Here is an 18,682-nt window from a genome sequence, read left to right as displayed (position 1 = left end):
GGCGGAACCGGTTGCCCCGCCCCTCCCGGGCGCACGTGCTGCCCGCGGGGCCGCCCCCGCCCGCACCCCCCCCACCCCCCCCCGCCTGTCCCGGTTTCACAACCGCGGGCACCGGCCCCGCCGATGTTTTCCTGGCCGGGGCCGGGCGCATGGCGCGGCCTCTCCTGCTCCTCCTCCTCCTGCTCCTGCTCCTGCTCCTCACCTTCCTCCTCCTCGCCGCCGCCGCTCCCCAGCGGCCCTGCGGCCCCGCGGGTGAGTGAGCGAGAGCGGCCGGGACCCCCCCCGGGACACCCCCCTGGGAGCCCCGCGGCGCGGGCGGGGGGCGCTAGGACCCTGCGGATGCGGGCGGGTGGCGCTGGGACCCCGCGGGTGCGGGACATGGACGCGCCCGGGCGGTGTTGGGACCCCGTGGGTGCGGGCGGGGGACGCTAGGACCCTGCGGGAGGGGGGCGCTAGGACCCCGCTGGCGGGAGGCGCTGGGACCCCGCGGGCGGGGGGCGCTGGGACCCCGCGGGTGCGGGCGGGGGGCACTAGGACCCTGCTGCGTTCTTGGGCCTGGGGCACTGGGACCCTGCGGGCCGGGCGCGCTGGGACCCCGCGGGTGCGGGACGTGGGGACACCGACACACAGACAGACACACACACAGACACACACGCGGGTCCGTGCCCGGCCCGTGGAGCTCGGGGGGGGGCACCGGCTGGGTGCTGGGTGCTCGGGACTGGGTGGGTGCTGGACGCTCTGTACTGGGCGCTGGGTGTTTTGGACTAGGTGGGTGCTGGGTGCTTGGTACTGGACGCTCTGTACTGGGCGCTGGGTGTTTTGGACTGGAAAGTGAGTGCTCTGTACTGGGAGGGTGCACAGGGGTGGGTTCTGTGTGCTGGGTGTTCTGTACTGGGAACTGGGTGCTGTGTACTGGGTGGGTGCTGGGCGCTGGGTGCTGGGCGCTGGGTGCTGGGCGCTGGGTGCTGGGCGCTGGGCGCTGGGTGCTGGGCGCTGGGCGCTGGGTGCTGGGTGCTGGGCGCTGGGTGCTGGGCGCTGGGTGCTGGGCGCTGGGTGCTGGGTGCTGGGTGCTGGGTGCTGGGTGCTGGGCGCTGGGTGCTGGGCGCTGGGTGCTGGGTGCTGGGCGCTGGGCGCTGGGTGCTGGGTGCTGGGTGCTGGCGCGTTCCCGGCAGCAGGAGCCGCTGGGAACGGGCAGGTCCGTGCTGGCTCTTGACCTTTGCAGCCGGGAGGGTGCCCGGGGGGGCCGGATCGCTGCCCTGGGCGCGTTCCTGGCGCGGTGCCCCGGGCCAGAGCGGCCGCTTAACCCTTCCCGCACCAGGACCCCCCCGGGCCCCCCCAGGACCCCCAGCTCGTGGTTCTCCCACCTCCCCTCTCCCCACGTCAGACCCACAACTTGCACCCTGACCGGGTCCCTGTGCTGGGGGGGGTCCATTCCCACCCCCCTGCGGAACCGCTGACTCAGCAGGTGCTGCCGCTCGCTCCGTCTCGCTGCCTCCTGCAAATATTGACATGGAGCGGGAGCAGATGGCGCCGTGTGTGTCCCCCCCCTTGGGACACCTGTGCTCTTGTCTCCATTGCCTGACCCCCACCTTTTTGTCCCCCCCTCCCAGGGCTCTCGCGGAACACGGTGCTGGGCCGCCCGGGAGCCAACATCACCTTGACCTGCCAGGACGAGGGACCGGCCAACGTCACCGTCACCTGGCGGCGGGAGGAGCGGGGGCCGGCGGCGCGGGGGGGTCACAGCCAGCAGCTGCCGGACGGCAACGCGCTGCTCCTGCGGCGCCTGCGCCACGAGGACTCGGGGCGATACGTTTGCTCCGGGGGGGGCCGCCCGCTGCGCTCCCTGCAGCTGCTGGTGGAAGGTGGGTGCTCCCCGGGACTCCCCCCACCCCGCGTCCCCAGCGCCCCCCGCACCCACACCCCCCTGCCTTGCAGAGCCCCCCGAGCCCCCCCGCGTGTCCTGCTACCGCCGGAGCCACGACAAGGACGTGCTGTGCGAGTGGCCGCTGCGGGCGCAGCCGTCGCCGGGGACGCGGGCGATGCTGTGGGTGAAGCGCAGGTGGGCGCCGGGTGTCACCGCGACCCCCCCTCACCAAAACGTTTCCCCCGGTGTCACGGCCGCGTCCCCGCAGGTTCGCGGCCGAGGACGCGGCGGCGCAGCGGTGCCGCTACTTTGCCAGGACGCGCAAGTTCGTCTGCCGGGTGAAGGTGCCGCCCGGCGCCGAGGACACCAAACCGCTCGTGGTGTCCACGTGCGTCACCAACGGCGCCGGCGCCGCGGCCGGCGAGGACAGGATCATCACGCTCAGTGGTGTCCGTGAGTGCTGCTCGTAATGGGGGGGCAGCTTGGCCGGTGCTGGGCTCTGACTCCCCCAATTCCCCGGCAGTGAAGCCTGACCCCCCCATCAATGTGACGGTGACGCCGCTGGAGATGTCACCGCAGCGGCTGCGCGTCACCTGGTCCTACCCCCGCTCCTGGGACCCCCGGTTCTACTGGCTCCGCTTCCAAATCCGCTACCGCCCTGAGCCCGCCCAGACCTTCACGGAGGTGAGACCCCCCCACCCCACCCCATCCCACCCCACCCCACACATCCCATCCCATCCCATTCATCCCATCCCACCCTATCCCACCCCATCCCACCCACCCCACCCATCCCATGCCACCCCATCCATCCAATCCCATGCCATCCCACCCCACCCCACCCCATCCCACCCATCCCACCCATCCCACCCATCCCACCTATCGCACCCCATGCCACCCCATCCCACCCCATCCCACCCCACCTATCCCACCCATCCCACCCCATCCCACCCACCCACCCACCCCATCCCATGCCACCCCATCCATCCCATCCCACGCCATCCCATCCCACCCCACCCCATCCCACCCATCCCACCTATCGCACCCCATCCCACCCCATCCCACCCCATCCCACCCCATCCCACCCACCCACCCCACCCATCCCATCCCACCCAACCCACCCCACCCATCCCATCCCACCCAACCCACCCCACCCCACCTATCCCACCCATCCCACCCACCCCACCTATCCCACCTATCCCACCCATCCCACCCCACCCACCCCACCCCACCCATCCCATCCCACCCATCCCATCCCACCCACCCACCCCACCCATCCCATCCCACCCAACCCACCCCACCCCACCTATCCCACCCATCCCACCCACCCCACCCCATCCCACCCATCCCACCTATCCCACCTATCCCACCCATCCCACCCCACCCACCCCACCCCACCCATCCCACCTATCCCACCCCACCCCATCCCACCCATCCCACCCACCCCACCTATCCCACCCCACCCACCCCACCCCACCCATCCCACCTATCCCACCCCACCCCATCCCACCCAACCCACCCCACCCCACCCATCCCACCCATCCCACCCACCCCACCCCATCCCACCCATCCCACCCACCCCACCTATCCCACCCATCCCACCCCACCCACCCCACCCCACCTATCCCACCCATCCCACCCACCCCACCCCACCTATCCCACCCCACCCCACCCCACCCCATCCCACCCATCCCACCCACCCCACCTATCCCACCCATCCCACCCCACCCATCCCACCCCATCCCCTCCCACCTACCCCACCTATCCCACCCCACCTATCCCACCCCATCCCACCCCACCCACCCCACCCATCCCCCGCGCGGGGGTGTCCCCCGCCCCACGGGGGCGTCCCCAAGCCGCTGTCCCCGGCAGGTGGAGCAGGGGACCCGGACGTGGCTGGACATCCGCGACGCGTGGCGGGGCACGCGGCACCTGGTGCAGGTGCGGGCGCAGGAGGAGTTCGGCCACGGCACCTGGAGCGAGTGGAGCCGGGAGGCATCGGGCACCCCCTGGACAGGTAACGGGGGGGCGACACGTGGCCCTAAGGCCGGGGGGGGGCAGCGTGGGGTCCCCCCAGCCTCACACTCCACGTCCTCTTGCAGACCCAGGGGACGTCACCTCCGAAATGGGACCCTTCAGCTCGCAGGTGGGACATGGCTTGGGGGGGACACGATGCATGGGGACATGGGGACAAGGGGACAGTAGCACGGGGGGGGCCGTGTCACATCACCCCCCCGTTCTCTTGCAGTTCCCCATGGAGGATGGAACGTACTGGGTGACGCTGCCCCCTGAGCTCTTCGGGCGAGACGGTGGTGAGGGGGGGGCCCTGGGTTGGCTGTGGGGACCCCCGGGGTCTCTTGTCCCCACAACGAGCCTGTGTCCCCCCCCGTGCCGCAGGGGCTGCCGTGGAGGCCAGTGCCAGCGCGGCGCCGCCGTACGCGGTGCTGGCGGCCGGGGGGAGCCTGGGCCTCGGCATCGCCCTCCTGGTCGCCATCGTGGTGAGGTGAGTGACGGGGGGGGACAAATTGAGGACACCGGGGGTCTCTGCCCGCGCTCCCCCCCGACCTGCGCCCGCTCTCTCCCCGCAGGTACCGGCAGATGTGGGGACGGGGGGACCCCAAAGCGGAGGGCGAGGGGCAGCACGTGCTGGTGCCCCTGGCCCCCCCCAGTGCCCCCCCGCTCAGTGACACCCCCCTGCTGCCCCCCCCCGCGCCCCCGGCTCTGCACGTCACCAACTTGGACTATTTCTTCTCCAGGGAGTAACCGGGTTGGGGCTGGACATGGGTCTGGGGGGGGGTGCTCCCAGTGCTGGGATGTGGAGTAACCCCTGCACCCCCTTTTTGGAGGTACCAAAAGTCCCCCCCCCCGGATCTATCACTCTGATGGGGGGGGCAGTGCCACCCCCATGGAAAACCAGCCCGGGGGGGCCCCCGAGATGCGTCCCGGGGGGGCAGCTCCGGGGCTGCGGCCAAGCGGGGTGAGCGGGGTTGACGGTGCAGCCGTGGGAGCGAGTGGTGGGGGGTCCCCGGGGACGGGCTGGGCCCCCCCATTGCTGCGGGGCGGGGGGGGCCTGGCTGGACCAGCCCCGTCCCGCCGCCCTGGGCCCCCCTGGGGTTGTTTTTAAAGCACGTGGTGCCGAAACGTGCGTCGGAAATAAACACTGTGGATTTGTATGGGTGCTCCGGGGGGGGAGGGGTCACTGCGCCCCCCCTCGCGTGGGGGGGTCCTGGGGGTGACGCGGCACTGTGTGTGCCCCCCCTCTCCCAAATCCATGCACCCTCTGCCACCCATGGCCCCCCCCATGTCACCCAGTGCCCCCAATACCGTGTCCCCCCCCATGCCACCCAGTGCCTGCCATGCTGTGTCCCCCCCCCCCACGTCACCCAGTGCCCCCCTTGCTGTGTCCCCCTCATGCCACCCAGTGCCCCCAATACCATGTCCCCCCATGTCACCCAGTGCCCCCCATGCCACCCAGTGCCCCCCATGCTGTGTCCCCCCCCGTTGTGCAACACCCCGGGAGCTGCAGCTGCAGCGGGCAGGAAACCGCAGGGTGGGGGGAGCGGCTGCCCTGGGGCCACCAGGGCCCCCCCGCGCTATTAAAAGCCCGGCAGGATGCAGATGTGCGGGGGGGGAACCCCAGTTCTCCTGCCCCCACCCCCCAAACCAGGGTGGCTGCTGCGGGCTCAGTCACCTGCGTGTCCCCCCGCAAGAGGCGGGTGACCCCCGGGGGGACAACGAGGGGCACGATCCTGGGGTGACCTCCCCCCCCCCTCCACCCTCCCTGACCCACTGCAGCCCCCCCCCAGCCCCACTGCAGCCCCCCCAGCCTCCCAGCCCCATTGCACACTCCCCAATCCATTGCAGCCCCCCCCCAGCCCATTGCAGCCCCCCCAGCCCCATCCCTGCCCCATTGCAGCCCCCCCAGACCATTGCAGCCCCCCAGCCCCACTGCCCCCCCCCAGCACCACCCGCTTCCTCTCGGCCACCACGTTTATTTTACCACTTCTTTACATGGCCCAATGTCACCGTGACCCCCCCACGGCCCTGGGGGCAGCCCCACGGGGGGCGGGGGGGGGGACTCCCACACTGGGGGGGGTCACAGCCCAGCCGGCCCCACGGCGGACACCGACCGCCCCACGGGCACCGCCGGGCCGGACCTGCCCCCCCGCAGGGCCGGGGGCCCGGCACAGTTTGGGGGGCTCAGCCCATTTCGGGGGGTTCTCAGGACCAGTTTGGGGGGTTCTCAGACCCATTTTTGTGGGTTCTCAGGCTTCTTTTTGGGGGGGGGGTCTCAGGCCCATTTTTGGGGGGGTTCTCAGGCCCATTTTGGGGGGTTCTCAGACCCATTTCGGGGGTTCTCAGGCCCACTTTGGGGGGTTCTCAAACCCATTTTGGGGGGGGGGTTGTCAGGCCCATGTCAGGGGGGGTTCTCAGGCGCATTTTGGGAGGTTCTCAGACCCATTTCAGGGGGTTCTCAGGCCCATTTTGTGGGTTCTCAGACCCATTTTTGGGGGGTTCTCAGGCCCTTTTCAGGGGGCTCTCAGATCCATTTTTGGGGGGGTTCTCAGACCCATTTTTGGGGAGGTTCTCAGGCCCGTTTCGGGGGGGCTAATGCAGTTTGCAGTGCACGGGGTGCAGCAGCGCCATGTGCTCGGCGCCCTTGAACGGCAGCTTCTCGGTGGAGTAATGGTGCACGACCTCGGGGACGCTGGCGAAGCCGCCGCCGGCCTGGTCCAGCGTGTACTTGTTGTCCCTGGTCTGGGCCACGATGATGTGGACGCAGCCCTGGCTGGTTCTGGTTGGGGGGGACACACGCGCGGGGGTGTCGGCGTCACCCGCGGCCGCCCCTGTTTGTTCCGATTGTTTCGGCTCCAGGGGCTCCGCTTCCTCAGGAAGGAAACGCCACCGGCGCTCCCGACAATGCGCCGGGATGGGGGGGCCGTGCCGCTCCACACCCCCCACAGCAGCGCCAGGACGCCTGGGTCCCGTTATGGGGGATGGGGGGGGCGTCCCACTCCGTCAGGGTGCTGGTGTGGATAATGGGGGCTCCCGCTGCGGCAGCGCCCAGGGTGGGACCCACATATCCCCAGGTGGGACCCACATATACCCCAGGGTGAGACCACATATCCCCCCAGGGTGGGTCCCCCACATCCCCCAGGTGGGAGCCCCCAAATCACCCCTGGGGTGAGACCCCCCACATCCCCAGGTGGGACCCACATATCCCCCAGGTGGGACCCCCACATCCCCCAGGTGGGACCCCCCCAAATCACCCCTGGGGTGGGACCCCCACATCCCCCAGGTGGGACCCACATATCCCCAGGGTGAAACCCACAGCAACACCCAAGGGCGGGACCCCCCACATCCCCCCAGGTTGGGATCCACAGCATCCCCCTGGGGTGGGAGGCCCATAACCCCCCAGGGAGGGATCCCCTGCACCCCCATAGGGTGGGAACCCCATAACCCCCCAGGGAGGGATCCCCTGCACCCCAATGGGATGGGACCCCCTGTACCCTTCAGGGGAGACCCCCCCATATCCCCCCAGGGTGGGACCCTCTGCATCCCCACAAGCTGTGACCCCAACGGGACCCCCATAATGTCCCGTGCCCTCCCCCCACAGCCCCTGGCCCACTCACTTGAGCGCGATGGAGTACTTGCTGCTGCCGGTCTCGCTGGCGCGCACCAGGTAGCCGGCCTCGCGGCACGCCTGCAGCCGGCTCTCCGCCTCGGCGCGCGTGATGGCCCCGTGGTACCAGCTGCCGAGGGGACACTGAGCTGGCGGAGCCCCCGTGTCCCCCCCAGCCCCCCGCGGCTCAGCCCCGCGACTCACGGCTGCTTCTCCAGCGCCAGGGCCGGGTCCACGCGCTCGCCCTCGCCGTGCTCGGCGCCCGCCGCCTTCAGCATCTTGGGCGTCCAGCTCTTCTGGCGCAGGTGCTGCCGCGGCGCCTCCTCCTTGGGCCGCTCCGAGCCCTCGAACTGGACTGGGGGGGCCGGGCTGTGAGACCCTGAAGCCCCTCCAGCCCCTCCCCAGAGCCGGTCCCATCCCCATCCCCATCCCCATCCCCATCCCCGTTCCCATCGCCATCCATGTCCCCATTCCCATCCATGACCCCATTCTCATCCATGTCCCCACTCCCATCCATATCCCCACCTATACCCCATCCCCATCCATGTTCCCATCCCCATCCATGTCCCCATTCCCTCCCATGTCCCCATCTACATCCCATCCCCATCCATGTCCCCATCCCCATCCATGTCCCCATTCCCTCCCGTGTCCCCATATCCCATCCCCATCCATGTCCCCATCCCCATCCATGTCCCCATTCCCTCCCGTGTCCCCATATCCCATCCCCATCCATGTCCCCATCCCCATCCATGTCCCCATTCCCACCCATGTCCCCATTCCCATCCATGTCCCCATCTCCATCCCATCCCCATCCATGTCCCCATTCCCTCCCATGTCCCTGTCTCCATCCCATCCCCATCCATGTCCCCGTCCCCATCCCCGTCCCCTCTGTACCCGACAGTGCTTTGACGATCTGCTCCTTCTTCCACTCCCAGGGCTGCTCGTACTCCCCCGCGGGCCGCTCGTCGTCCTCGGGCAGCCGCCCGTCCCCCCCGCGGGCCCTGCGCTCCGGGGCGCCCCCGGCCACCCCTTCCCCGGGCTCGTAGGGGGTGTCGTACAGCTGCGGCCCCTTCCCCGCCGCCTCCTTGCCCCCCGGCCGCTTGGCCAGCTCCGCCTTGTCCGCGGGCTCGTCCAGCAGCAGGATGGCTTTGACCAGGGGGTCCTTGGAGCCGCGCCGGCGGATTTCTGCGGGGAAGAGCCACAGGGGTTGGGGACAGGGCTGTGTGGCTCAAACCCCGTTCCCAACACCCAACGTCCACGCTGGGACCCCCATCGGGAACGCGCGCCCGTCCTGCTGGCACATGGCCCGGTGTCACGTCCCCATGGGCACCGAAACCCACCGGTGCCAGGACACTACACCTGGCACCGGGCGCTCGGCCACCCCGGGGGGCTCACCCCCCCACACCCCCCGTTCCACCCCCCGGCGCCGGGCTCTGCCAAACAGGCCGCCCCGGCGCGGAAAAAAACCATCAGCAGCAAATCTTTTATTCCCAGTTTCCGGCCCAGTCAGTTCCTGTTGTTTTGTCCAGCTGGGCTGGGCCGGGGGTCACCGACCGGGGGGCACGGCCGTGGGGGACCCTCGGGGCGCCGCGTCCCCCTCCCCGGGCGGCACCGCGGGCTTCGCGCCGCGCGGTGGGTGGTGGCACCGGTGTGGGGACAGGGGACAGCGTCCCGCTCCTTATCTGTCCCGGCACAGCGCAGGAAGCGGCGAGAGCCTTTCCTGTAGCCGGAGCCCCCGCGCCGGGCGGCCGGCGGGACGCGGTGCCGGTGGTGCCGGCGGTGCCATCGGTGCCAGCGGTGCCATCGGTGCCACGGCCCGGCCCGGCGCGTACCCGTGATCATCTGCTGCGCGTCGTAGGGCTCCATGTAGCCGTCGTTCTCGCCCAGGCGCTCGGCGTCGCGCTGGCCCTTGGTGCGCTTGGCGTCGTACGGGTCGGCGTAGTCCTCCAGGATGATGACCTGGGGGGGGACACACCGTGGCACCGGCCTCAGGGGGTGCTGGGTGGGGGGGTCACACCGGGTGTGGGAGGTTGTGGCGGTGATGCCACCCCAAGGGACACCGGCGGTGGTTTTAGTGGGGTAGACACAACCACGGCACAACCCAACGGGGGAACCTTTGGGTGGGGGCAGCGCCCTGTGCACCCAGCGCTGGGGAGGGGCTTGGGGACCCTTTTGGGTGACAACACCCCCCCCAGACTGGCTCGTGGCCACCGCGGGGGGTGTGGGGGTGAAAGTCCGGCTGTCCGGCTCAGCTTGACGTCAGGCTTTGTTTAACCAGAGCCGGGGACGGGGACACTGGGGGGGCCGCGCAGCGCTGTCCCCCCCATGGCCGATGAAGGGCGGCCGGGATGAGGCTTTGAACGGGAGATGAAGGCGGCAGAGCCGGGTGCCATGAAAAGCCGGGGTTAGCGGGGCTAATGAGCCGGAGCCCAAAGCCGTTTAAGCCTCTGGTTCCACACAGCCCCCCCAAACCACATCCCAATCCCCCCCCTCTTACCGTCTCCGTCTTGGCGCTCTTCCCCTTGTCCTGCTCGGGGGGGGTCAGCGCGGCGGGAGGGGGGCCCGGGTGCCCCTTCCCGTTCTTCTCGTGCGCCTCCACCTTGATGAGGCGGTTGATGTAGGTGCCGCAGGTTTTGGGGGGTCCCTCGGCCGCCCCCTCAGCTCGCGAGTTCTTGCGCATCTTGCCGGTGGCGGCCTGGAGCAAACCCTGCAGGTTGTCCCTGGACAAGCGGCCCCCCCCTTCCTTAGCGCCCCCCGGGCCGGCCCGGCACCCCCCCAGCTCCGCGGCCGAATTCTTGCGGCTCTTGGCCAGGTTCCCCCCGCCCGGCCGCGCTCGCTCCGAAACCGTCTTCAGGTTGGAGGGAAACTCCTTGAACCACTTGGCCGCCATGGGGCCGGCGAGGACCCCGGTGCCGCGGCCCCCCCGGGGCTCCTCCGCACCCCACGGCCGCCCCACGGGCTCGGGGTCGGCTCAGCCGGGGGGGACGGGGCGGCCCAGCTCCCCCCGGCCCCCCAAGCGGGACCCTCGGTGGCCGCGGGCCAGCCCGGGCGCGGGGACGCGAGTCGGGGGTCCGGGGCCCTCGCCCCCGGTGCGGTTGGGGGGCTCCAGGCGGGGCCGGCCGGCGGGGCCCCAGGGGTGCCGGTCGCCTCGTCCCGTGTGTCCTCGGGGGTCCCTGGTCCCGGGGGAGGGTCCCTTGGAGGGGGAGCGTCGGGGTCTCTGCTCCAGCGATGGGTCCCGGCGGGCGTGCGGGGCGCTCCGGTTGGGGCGGCTCCGAGGGTCTCCTGCCCCCCCGGGAAGGGGCTGGGGGGTCTCTCGGTGCTCCGGGAGCGGGTGACCGGGGGGGCCCGTCGCGGCTCCTCTCTGGGGCCCGTGTCCGGGGCTGCGGGGAGGGGGTCAGGCCGGCCCGGGGGGCCCCATGCGGCGGCGGCGGCGGCGGGACGGACGGCACGGACGGGACGGAGCCGGAGGGGCCGGAGGGGGCGGTGGGGCCGGCGCTCCCCGCCCAGATCCGGAGGGGGCGGCCCCGGGGGACGCAGCGGCCCCGGCCGGGCGGGCACCGGCAGCCCCGGGAGCCCCGTTCTGCCCGGGGGAGGGGGGGTCCGGGAGCCCTCGGGACAGCGGGAGGGACCCCCCGGGCACAGCCCGCGGAGCTTCGTGCGCGGAGCTGGCGTGTGGCCCCACGGGTGGAACACGGAAAGACCCCCCCGTGCACAGTGTCCATGTACAGACCCCCCGTATAGACCCCCCTATGCACAGAACCCCCCAGTGCACAGACTGCCTGTACAGACCCCCCCATGCACAGCGCCCCCCCCCCCCAATGCACAGTACCCGTGTACGGACCCCCCTATATAAACCCCGCCCCCCCCCCCACCCGCCCATGTATGGAACCTGGACAGACCCGACCTCCCCATGCACAGAACTCCCCCCCAAATGCACAGACACCCCCCAAATGCACAGACCCCATGCACCGACCCCCCCACACACCCTGACAGGTGGTTCTCTTGGTCCCCCCATTTCTGCTGGTTGCACCAAATCCTCACTGGAGAACCCAGCAATTTGGCAGCACCGGGGGGGCTTCACCAGCCCGTTTGCACCAGAAAGGGTTTGGGAGGGGGTTTGGGGGGTAAAGACGCCCCCCAGGACATGATGTCCCCAAAAAAGCAGGTGGGTCCAGGGCAGGTCCCACAGCTGGGGGGCACTGGGAGAACAGACCCCGACTGGGCAGGGATGGGCGGTCCCAGCACCGGGAACCCCCAGAATGGGTGGTGGGATGTGGGGCAAATTGGTGGGGTGTTGGATGAACTGGTGGGGTGTTGGATGAACTGGTGGGGTGTTGGATGAACTGGTGGGGTGTTGGATGAACCGGTGGGGTGTTGGTTGAACTGGTGCGGTGCTGGATGAATTAGTGGGGTGTTGGATGAATGGGTGGGGTATTGGTTGAACTGGTGGGGTGTTGGATGAAGGGGTGGGGTGCTGGATGAATTAGTGGGGTGTTGGTTGAACTGGTGGGGTCTTGGATGAGGTGGTTATGGGATCTTGGCCCAACTGGTGGGATATTGAATGAACTGGTGGGATCTCAGCCCAACTGGTGGGATATTGAATGAACTGGTGGGATCTTGGCCCAACTGGTGGGATAATGGATGAACCGGTGGGATCTTGGCCCAAGTGGTGGGCTCCTCCCTCCCCTCCCAGCAGCCCAGGGGACAGGACGCAGCTTCTCGGCCCCGCAAACCTCGTGTCCTTCAGCAAAACCCCCAAAACCAGCTCCGGCAGCGCCAGCAAATCCCCCCTCATCGCTTATCGCCAATGAGGCCAAACGAGGGAACAGCTGCCGGAGGAGATAACGGAGCACGAGGAGATAACGAGCCGCGAGGAGATAACGAACTTCTGAGGCCCTTTGATTTTCTAATAACTTTTATTCAAAGACGGGGGATTAATAGCGGGAGACGCTCGTGACTCAGCTCTGCCCTCCAGCCGAGGACACCGGGGGCTCCAGAGGCTCCGACACCCCAGCTCGAGGAGGATGAAGCTACGCGGGAGCGGCGATGGCTCCTTCCTTCCACCATTAACCTGAAATCCCTGCTGTTTTCTGCATAACCGAGTGGTTAACGGGGGAAAAACTCAATGGGGAGAAGTTGGTGGGAGCCCCATGTCCTTCTATAAAATGTTTTTCATCTTCCAATGCAGCCACAAAAAAAAAAATCACTCAGACCAGTGTCTTCAAATTAACAAACTGTAATTATTTTTCTCCAAAGATACATTTTCCATACACATCCATCATACACTGTAACAAAAAAAAGCAGTGTACATGAAATAAGAAAATAAATTAAATCCGTAGCGGAGGAGGACGCTCCGGGCGGGAGAGCGGAGAGCGCCCCGCGGGGCGAGGGGCCGGGACGTCGGTGTGTGACGAGAAAGCCTGCGGGCGAGGGGCCGGCGTCGGGTCGGGTCGGGTCAGGCCGGCCGCTGCAAACGGGTTTATTTAGAGTTTATTCGTGAACGGCCGCCGTTGTCCGTCGAGGTCCTGGAGGAGGCGGGAGATGCGGGGCGGCGCGCGGGCTCAACCGTCCTCCTTGGGCGGCGTGTACCAGCCTGCGGGCGAGAGGGGACGGCGGGGAGTTGGGGTGGAGAAGAGCTTTAAAGTCATCGAGTCCAAGCGATACGAACCCTGAGAACCTCATCTGCGTATCCAACCCCCCCAGGATGGCGACTCCAGCGCTGCCCTGGGCAGCCTGTTCAACACCCGCAGCCCTTTGGGGAGAAATCACCCCAAATTTCCACCCTCACCCTCCCCCGGCACAACTTGTGGCCGTTTCCCATCACTTGCTCATTGGGAGAAAAGCTCCCGAAAGCGGCGGCGCCAACGCACCGAAGCCCCCGTCCCCCAAATCACCGGGATGCTTCCTCTCCCTTTTCTTTCCCGACACCACCCGGATAACAACGTGTGTAATTATACGTGTCTAATTAGACCCAAAACGTTGAGGAGGAACAGAGGGGCTGCCCCAAACAGCGGCTGATAACGATGTGTGTAATTATACGTGTCTAATTAGACCCAAAGCGTTGAGGAAGGACAGAGGGGCTGCCCCAAACAGCGGCTGCCGCGCTCCTCTCTGCGCTTTGCGGCAGATAAAACCCAAGCGCTAGGCTGGATGTCCGGCCTAGTTGAGCCCGGACTAACGCGGGACTCCGCAGGTCCCTTCTGTCAGCGCTCACCGTTCTTCTCGTGGATCTGCACCAGGGATTTGTAGGACTGTTGCGCTCTGGTCAGGCTGTACTGGTTCTGCGGGGGTAGGCAGGGCTGGCGTCAGGCGGCGGGCGGGTGACCCCGCTCCAAACGCCCCCCCGAGCTTTAACAGCCCTACCTTGTTGGCTCCGAACTGGACTCGCGCTTTCCCCTTGACCAACGTCGCGCTGATCTGCATGATCACCGACTCGACGGAGTAGGCGCTGCTCCAGCCCTGCGGACGGAGCGAAACGCGGTGAGAAACCCCCAAAGTGGTGAGAAATGCAGTAAAAAAACCCCCAAAATGGTTTGGGGGACAAATGTGACGGGCTGAGGGACACGGGGGGTTCAGCCTGGAGAACAGGAGCTGAGGGGAGATGGACACAACGAAACAGCCTCAAGTTGCACCGGGGGAGGTTGAGGGTGGAAATTTGGGGTGATTTCTCCCCAAAGGGCTGTGGGTGTTGAACAGGCTGCCCAGGGCAGTGCTGGAGTCACCAAACCTGGGGGGGTTGGACACACAAACACGAGGGTCTCAGTGACATGGGGTGGGGGGTAACACGTGGACTTGATGACCTTAAAGCTCTTTTCCAACCCAAATAATCCTCTGATTGCACAAAGCGCGGCGGCTGCTCGCGCCACGACCCACCTGTTTGGTGAGCAGCTCCATGCAGATGGCTCCGCCGCCCAGGACGTACCTGGGGAAGGAACGGGGTGTAACGTTACGGTAGGGACAGACACAACCCCCCCACGTGCCGCTCCGGCTTCTCAGATGGAAAAATAGACAGGAATTTAAAAATCCAACCCCCCCTCGCATGGGGGATCTTGTATCGGGGAGAAAACTGTAGCGAAAAGCGCACGTGGGGGCACAGAAACGGTGACTTACCCCCCCGAGAGCACCGGGGACACGACCCTCACGAAGGGCGGGTCGAAGGGGAAGTTGTCCTGCGGGGAGACGGGGGGCGAAGCCGTTGGGACCGCGCGGGAGGACCCGGCGCGGCGCGGGGGGGACACGGGCGGCCTCACCTTAAAGGAGAAGTTGAGGAGGATGAAATCGGTTCCTTCTTTCTCCTTGAGGATCTGGAGATCGTTGTGCAAAGCGCTGTCCTCGTCAACCCTGCCCGAGGGGGGAACAAAGGGCGGCGCGGCCGAGTCAAGGTCGGAAGCGCAGAACCAGCGGAATATCTCATTTTGTTCTGGAAATATCAGTTCGCGACGCGCGGACGATGTTTCGGGGTGTCCCCCCACCCCAAAATCCCCCATCGCAAGCCTTGTCGCCACCTACTTGAGGAGTTTGACGTTCCAATCGTACAGGCTGTCGTTCACCAATTCCACTGCATAGTATCCTGCAAGGTGGGGAGCGGACACGTCAGCGGGGGGGGTGAGGAAAGGGGACACAAGCCACCCCCCCCCCCCAATTTCAAACGCCCTCAGCCTGGCACAGACCCCCCCAAAAAGCAGCAATTCAGCAGAAAAACCACCCCCAGGGCAGCGGTTTTCCTACAACTGCTCCCCCCCCCGAGTCCTTGTGCTCTTGGGAACACCCCAAAATAAGAGAAGAATAGATAATATAATAGATAATTTAATGGATAATATAATACTCACCCCCCTTGAAACTTGGCGAGCGGTAAATATCCCTGAGCTCCTTCATCAGCCGGTCGGTGGCCTGCACAGACCCAGACACTGCGCCCTGCCAGCACAACCGGCCTCGTTAGCGCCGCCGCCTCGTTAGCGCCACGGCCTCGTTAGCGCCACGGCCTCGTTATGAGGGCACCACCCCAGCTCGGGCTCCCTAAACCACCCCCAAATCCGCCGATAAATCGCACCCCGGGGGTGTGAACCCCAACACAGAGCAGCGGGGCACCCCGAATCTCAGTGCGGGATGCAGCCACCCCTTGGGACACCCCGAAATTGGTGTATTGAGACCCCCCCGCTGCACCGCTGGCCGGGGACGGCCCCTCCGCGGCCCCCACCCGCCCGCCCGCCGGCGACACGTACATTTAAGTAATCTTGCCTCTGGTTCTTTTTGATTTTCTCTAAGATGGCCAGGTTCTCCTTGCCGATGCCTTCGTCCTCCGTCTTCTTCCCGTCCGCCGGCTCCTCCTCTTTCATCTCGTAGTGATCCAGGTCCTCGGTGTCCTGGGGAGACCAGAGCGAGCAGGAGACGCGGCTCCTGCAAACCCCGCAGGTTCTCTGCGACCGGGAGGGATTTTGGGGGCGAATCTCCCTCCCCGGGGCATCCCGAGCCCCATTTGGGTGGCAAACGCAGCACAACGGCTCTGCATCCCCACCACCCTCACCAGCAACATCCCCACGCCAACACAGGTTGTCGGCAACACCGGAGACGCTCGCGCCAAAACTCGGCGGCGTGGGACGTTCTCCCCTCAAAGCGACGGCGTTTGGGTCCAGACGGCCCCAGCGCCGGGGTTAAACCCCCCGACCAAGCGGTTATTTCGGCCTCGCCGCCATTCCGGACGTTTTTGGGAGGGATTTTGATGCTTTTCGCCCAGCAGATGAGAAATAGATCCCGGTGGAAAATCCCCGAGCGGATTAAGCCGCCGGCTCTTCCCACGCGGCCGATGGATCCGAGCGAGAATGCACGAGGACTTTCCAGCGCCACGACTCGCGTGTCGCCAGTTTGTGGCTACGGGAGGTTGCGCCGGTACCGGTTTACGCCTCGTTTTCTCCGGCAAAGCTCAGTTTGATCCAATTTTGCTAAAAACCCCCCGAACCCGCGGCCGTGCCGCCCGCATCGCCCACCGTCACCATGGAGACCCACGGTTATTCCACCCACCCCTCCAGAGCACCGAGCGCCCGCGGGTTCTGCAGCGGGGGGTGCTCGAGGTCCCACCGCGTCCTCCCGGTTTTAGGCCAAGCGGGAAATCCCGGCGCTCCCGAGCGCGTTTTGAGCTCTAGATGTGGATTATCCTCTCGGCGGCCGGTTCGGACCCCCCGAGCTCCCCCCGCGCCCTCCAGCGTCTCCCCCGGTTTAACTCATCGCCGAATTTCCTGGCGACGCGGCGCTCACCTCCGGCATCTCCTCGTCTTCCTCCTCCGAGGACACCTCCTCCTGCGTGCTCTGCGGGGGCAAAGCGCGGTTAAACCCGGAATTACAACCAGAACTAAGCTAAAAGCAGCGCAAAGGCAAAACAACCTATAAAAACCGACAGCGGAGCGGGCGAACGAGCCCAACGGAGCCAGTTGGCGCCACCCAGGATGGGAACAAACCCCAGAGAGAAGATCAACCCCCCCAGCTCTAAAATAAAGTGCTGAACAAGCTGTTTCTGAGCTTAGAACGGCTGTTGTGCGGCACCCACCTGTTCGGCCGGCAGAGGCTGGTCCAACATCTCCACGTCGGGGTGTTGGGGGAGGTTGTAGAGCTTGCACAGGTCGGAGATTATTCGCTTCAGGTGCTGCAGAAGCTGTTTGGGGAGGGGGGAGTTAAACCGCGGTGCTAAAACGCTGCACGGACACGGGGGGGGGGGGCGGGAATTACACCCCGGCATCAAATAGAAAATAAACGAGAGCGGGACGGTCGAACGGACACGGAGATGAGGTTCTCGGGGATGTGGGGTGATAGTGGGATTCAACCTCAAGGGGCTTTTCCAACCGAAATGGTGTGATAACCCCGAATCTGCCAACCCCGACGCAGCCCCGGGAGGGGTGTGACCCCCCCGAAACGGGCAGAGCCCCCTCACCAGCGTGTTCCCCTTCCTGACGTCCGCCAGCCGCTCCAGGATGGCCGCCAGGTTGGGGTCGTCCGACTCCACCGACCAGATCGGGGGAACGGCCGGATAAGCCTCCTGGAGAGAAGGAAAACGAACGGGGGGGGGTTGAGCAACGAGCAGCCCCACAGACCCCCCCCCGGGGACGGTTTGGCTCCCGGCGCTTTGGGGGGGGGGGGGAATCTCCCAAATTTCCACCCTCACCCTCCCCGGCGCAACTTGAGGCCGTTTCCTCTGCTCCTGGCGCTTGTTCCCGACCCCCCCCCGGCTCCAACCTCCATTCGGGCTCTACGGGATGAACCCCCACGTCCTACACCCCCCCCAAAAAAAAAAACGGGGGAAATATAAAAAAACGGGGGTGCAGGGGCTCATATTGGGGGGTGTGTTATATGGGAGGGGGGGTGAGGACACCGGGATGGTGACAACCCCACGTGTGCCCCCCCCACGGTGGGGGACAACTCGGGGGGTCGCCCCGGGGCTCGTACCCGGTTTTATCCCCGCCCCCCCCCCAATCCGGTGACACCGGGTGACCCCAACGGCCGCTCTTCCCCAACCGAACGGGCCCGGGGTGGGGTGGGGGGTCTGTGGCCCCTCCCGTTCCCCCCCCTCCCCGGTTCTCACCGTGATGTTGCAGTGGATGCGGACGGGCCCCGGCGGCGGCCCGCGGGACGCGGAGGCCCCGGCGCGGGCCCCGGCCCCCGGGACGAACTCGCAGCTGATCTCGTCCGGGCAGGCGCTGCCGATGCGGAACCGCTCGTGGCCCCGGTGGAAAATGGACTCGAGCAGCCGCAGCTCCCGCTTCAGGAGCCGCCCGCTCTGGGCGGGGGGCGGCGGGAGAGGGGCGGCCGCCGCCAGCGCCACCTCGGCCCCGCTCCGCCCGGCGCCGCCGCCGCCGCCGCCTCCTCCCCCCGCCGCCGCCTGCGACCCCGCCGCCTCCTCCGGCCCCGCCCGCTGCATCTTCCCATGGAGGGACCCGCTCCGCCGCCGCCGCCGCCGCAGCCCCCGGAGCCGGCCCAAGATGGCGGCGGGACGGCCCCGCTCTGCGGAAGTGACCCCTCCCGCCGCCAGCGGAAGGGGCGGGGCCTCGACCGACCGCGGCTCTCGCACAACCGGGCGAGGCAGCGCCGAGCCGGAAGTGACGTATACTCGGGGAGTCGCTTCGCAATGTTAAAGAGGCGGGGCGAGCGATAGGGGCGGGGCTAGGGGTGGAGAAGGGGCGTGGACAGTGGGAGGGGCGGGGTTGCGTGAG

The 18,682-nt window shown here is 67.4% G+C and overlaps 3 protein-coding genes across 6 annotated transcripts; 1 reads left to right on the top strand and 2 right to left on the bottom strand.

The window, feature by feature from the left end:
* The first annotated feature begins 65 nt into the window (after nucleotides 1-65).
* IL6R (interleukin 6 receptor) lies at nucleotides 66-5,034 on the top strand. Of its 2 annotated transcripts, none has more exons than XM_065043076.1 (10): nucleotides 66-252; nucleotides 1,611-1,862; nucleotides 1,936-2,059; nucleotides 2,133-2,317; nucleotides 2,388-2,548; nucleotides 3,734-3,878; nucleotides 3,964-4,007; nucleotides 4,110-4,170; nucleotides 4,259-4,364; nucleotides 4,450-5,034. In XM_065043076.1, exons 1-10 carry the CDS (start codon nucleotides 150-152, stop codon nucleotides 4,622-4,624), a joined length of 1,356 nt encoding a protein of 451 aa, XP_064899148.1. In that variant the 5' UTR covers nucleotides 66-149; the 3' UTR covers nucleotides 4,625-5,034. The 2 variants fall into 2 exon arrangements, with proteins under 2 accessions (XP_064899148.1, XP_064899147.1); XM_065043075.1 differs by having other exon boundaries at nucleotides 4,110-4,173.
* An 803-nt stretch (nucleotides 5,035-5,837) lies between these two features.
* SHE (Src homology 2 domain containing E) lies at nucleotides 5,838-10,952 on the bottom strand. Of its 2 annotated transcripts, XM_065043082.1 has the most exons (7): nucleotides 9,982-10,952; nucleotides 9,317-9,443; nucleotides 8,379-8,669; nucleotides 7,689-7,839; nucleotides 7,495-7,614; nucleotides 6,446-6,656; nucleotides 5,838-6,375 (listed from the first exon to the last, which is right to left on the bottom strand). In XM_065043082.1, the coding sequence occupies exons 1-6, from the start codon at nucleotides 10,372-10,374 to the stop codon at nucleotides 6,470-6,472; spliced, it is 1,269 nt and encodes a 422-aa protein (XP_064899154.1). In that variant the 5' UTR covers nucleotides 10,375-10,952; the 3' UTR covers nucleotides 5,838-6,375; nucleotides 6,446-6,469. The 2 variants fall into 2 exon arrangements, with proteins under 2 accessions (XP_064899154.1, XP_064899153.1); XM_065043081.1 differs by having other exon boundaries at nucleotides 5,838-6,656; nucleotides 9,982-10,951.
* Nucleotides 10,953-12,704: 1,752 nt separating this feature from the next.
* On the bottom strand, nucleotides 12,705-18,567 carry UBE2Q1 (ubiquitin conjugating enzyme E2 Q1). 2 transcript variants are annotated; one of them, XM_065043078.1, is made up of 13 exons: nucleotides 18,055-18,491; nucleotides 17,407-17,511; nucleotides 17,026-17,130; nucleotides 16,737-16,787; nucleotides 15,707-15,847; nucleotides 15,314-15,398; nucleotides 14,994-15,054; nucleotides 14,735-14,825; nucleotides 14,595-14,653; nucleotides 14,358-14,406; nucleotides 13,848-13,943; nucleotides 13,699-13,765; nucleotides 12,705-13,077 (listed from the first exon to the last, which is right to left on the bottom strand). In XM_065043078.1, exons 1-13 carry the CDS (start codon nucleotides 18,388-18,390, stop codon nucleotides 13,046-13,048), a joined length of 1,278 nt encoding a protein of 425 aa, XP_064899150.1. In that variant the 5' UTR covers nucleotides 18,391-18,491; the 3' UTR covers nucleotides 12,705-13,045. The 2 variants fall into 2 exon arrangements, with proteins under 2 accessions (XP_064899150.1, XP_064899149.1); XM_065043077.1 differs by lacking the exon at nucleotides 14,595-14,653 and having other exon boundaries at nucleotides 18,055-18,567.
* Between the last annotated feature and the right edge of the window lie 115 nt (nucleotides 18,568-18,682).

The sequence above is a fragment of the Columba livia genome, chromosome 28 (genome assembly GCF_036013475.1).
Source record: "Columba livia isolate bColLiv1 breed racing homer chromosome 28, bColLiv1.pat.W.v2, whole genome shotgun sequence".
NCBI lineage: Eukaryota > Metazoa > Chordata > Aves > Columbiformes > Columbidae > Columba > Columba livia.
Note: the sequence above shows the minus strand (reverse complement) of the source record. Positions and strands in the feature narration are given on the sequence as shown.

What these genes read in the sequence shown, in the direction of transcription:
- IL6R (XM_065043075.1), top strand. Translation starts at nt 150, where the DNA reads ATGGCGCGGCCTCTCCTGCTCCTCCTCCTCCTGCTCCTGCTCCTGCTC. An exon ending in ATGCTGTGGGTGAAGCGCAG is followed by an intron (nt 2,060 to 2,132) that starts GTGGGCGCCGGG and finishes GCGTCCCCGCAG; the next exon opens with GTTCGCGGCCGAGGACGCGG. An exon ending in ATCGGGCACCCCCTGGACAG is followed by an intron (nt 3,879 to 3,963) that starts GTAACGGGGGGG and finishes GTCCTCTTGCAG; the next exon opens with ACCCAGGGGACGTCACCTCC.
- SHE (XM_065043082.1), bottom strand. Translation starts at nt 10,374, where the DNA reads ATGGCGGCCAAGTGGTTCAAGGAGTTTCCCTCCAACCTGAAGACGGTT. An exon ending in AGAGCGCCAAGACGGAGACG is followed by an intron (nt 9,444 to 9,981) that starts GTAAGAGGGGGG and finishes GTCCCCCCCCAG; the next exon opens with GTCATCATCCTGGAGGACTA. An exon ending in AAGTACTCCATCGCGCTCAA is followed by an intron (nt 6,657 to 7,494) that starts GTGAGTGGGCCA and finishes CCCCCCAACCAG; the next exon opens with AACCAGCCAGGGCTGCGTCC.
- UBE2Q1 (XM_065043077.1), bottom strand. Translation starts at nt 18,390, where the DNA reads ATGCAGCGGGCGGGGCCGGAGGAGGCGGCGGGGTCGCAGGCGGCGGCG. An exon ending in AAGACGAGGAGATGCCGGAG is followed by an intron (nt 15,848 to 16,736) that starts GTGAGCGCCGCG and finishes TGGTCTCCCCAG; the next exon opens with GACACCGAGGACCTGGATCA. An exon ending in TGGAACGTCAAACTCCTCAA is followed by an intron (nt 14,826 to 14,993) that starts GTAGGTGGCGAC and finishes CCCCTCGGGCAG; the next exon opens with GGTTGACGAGGACAGCGCTT.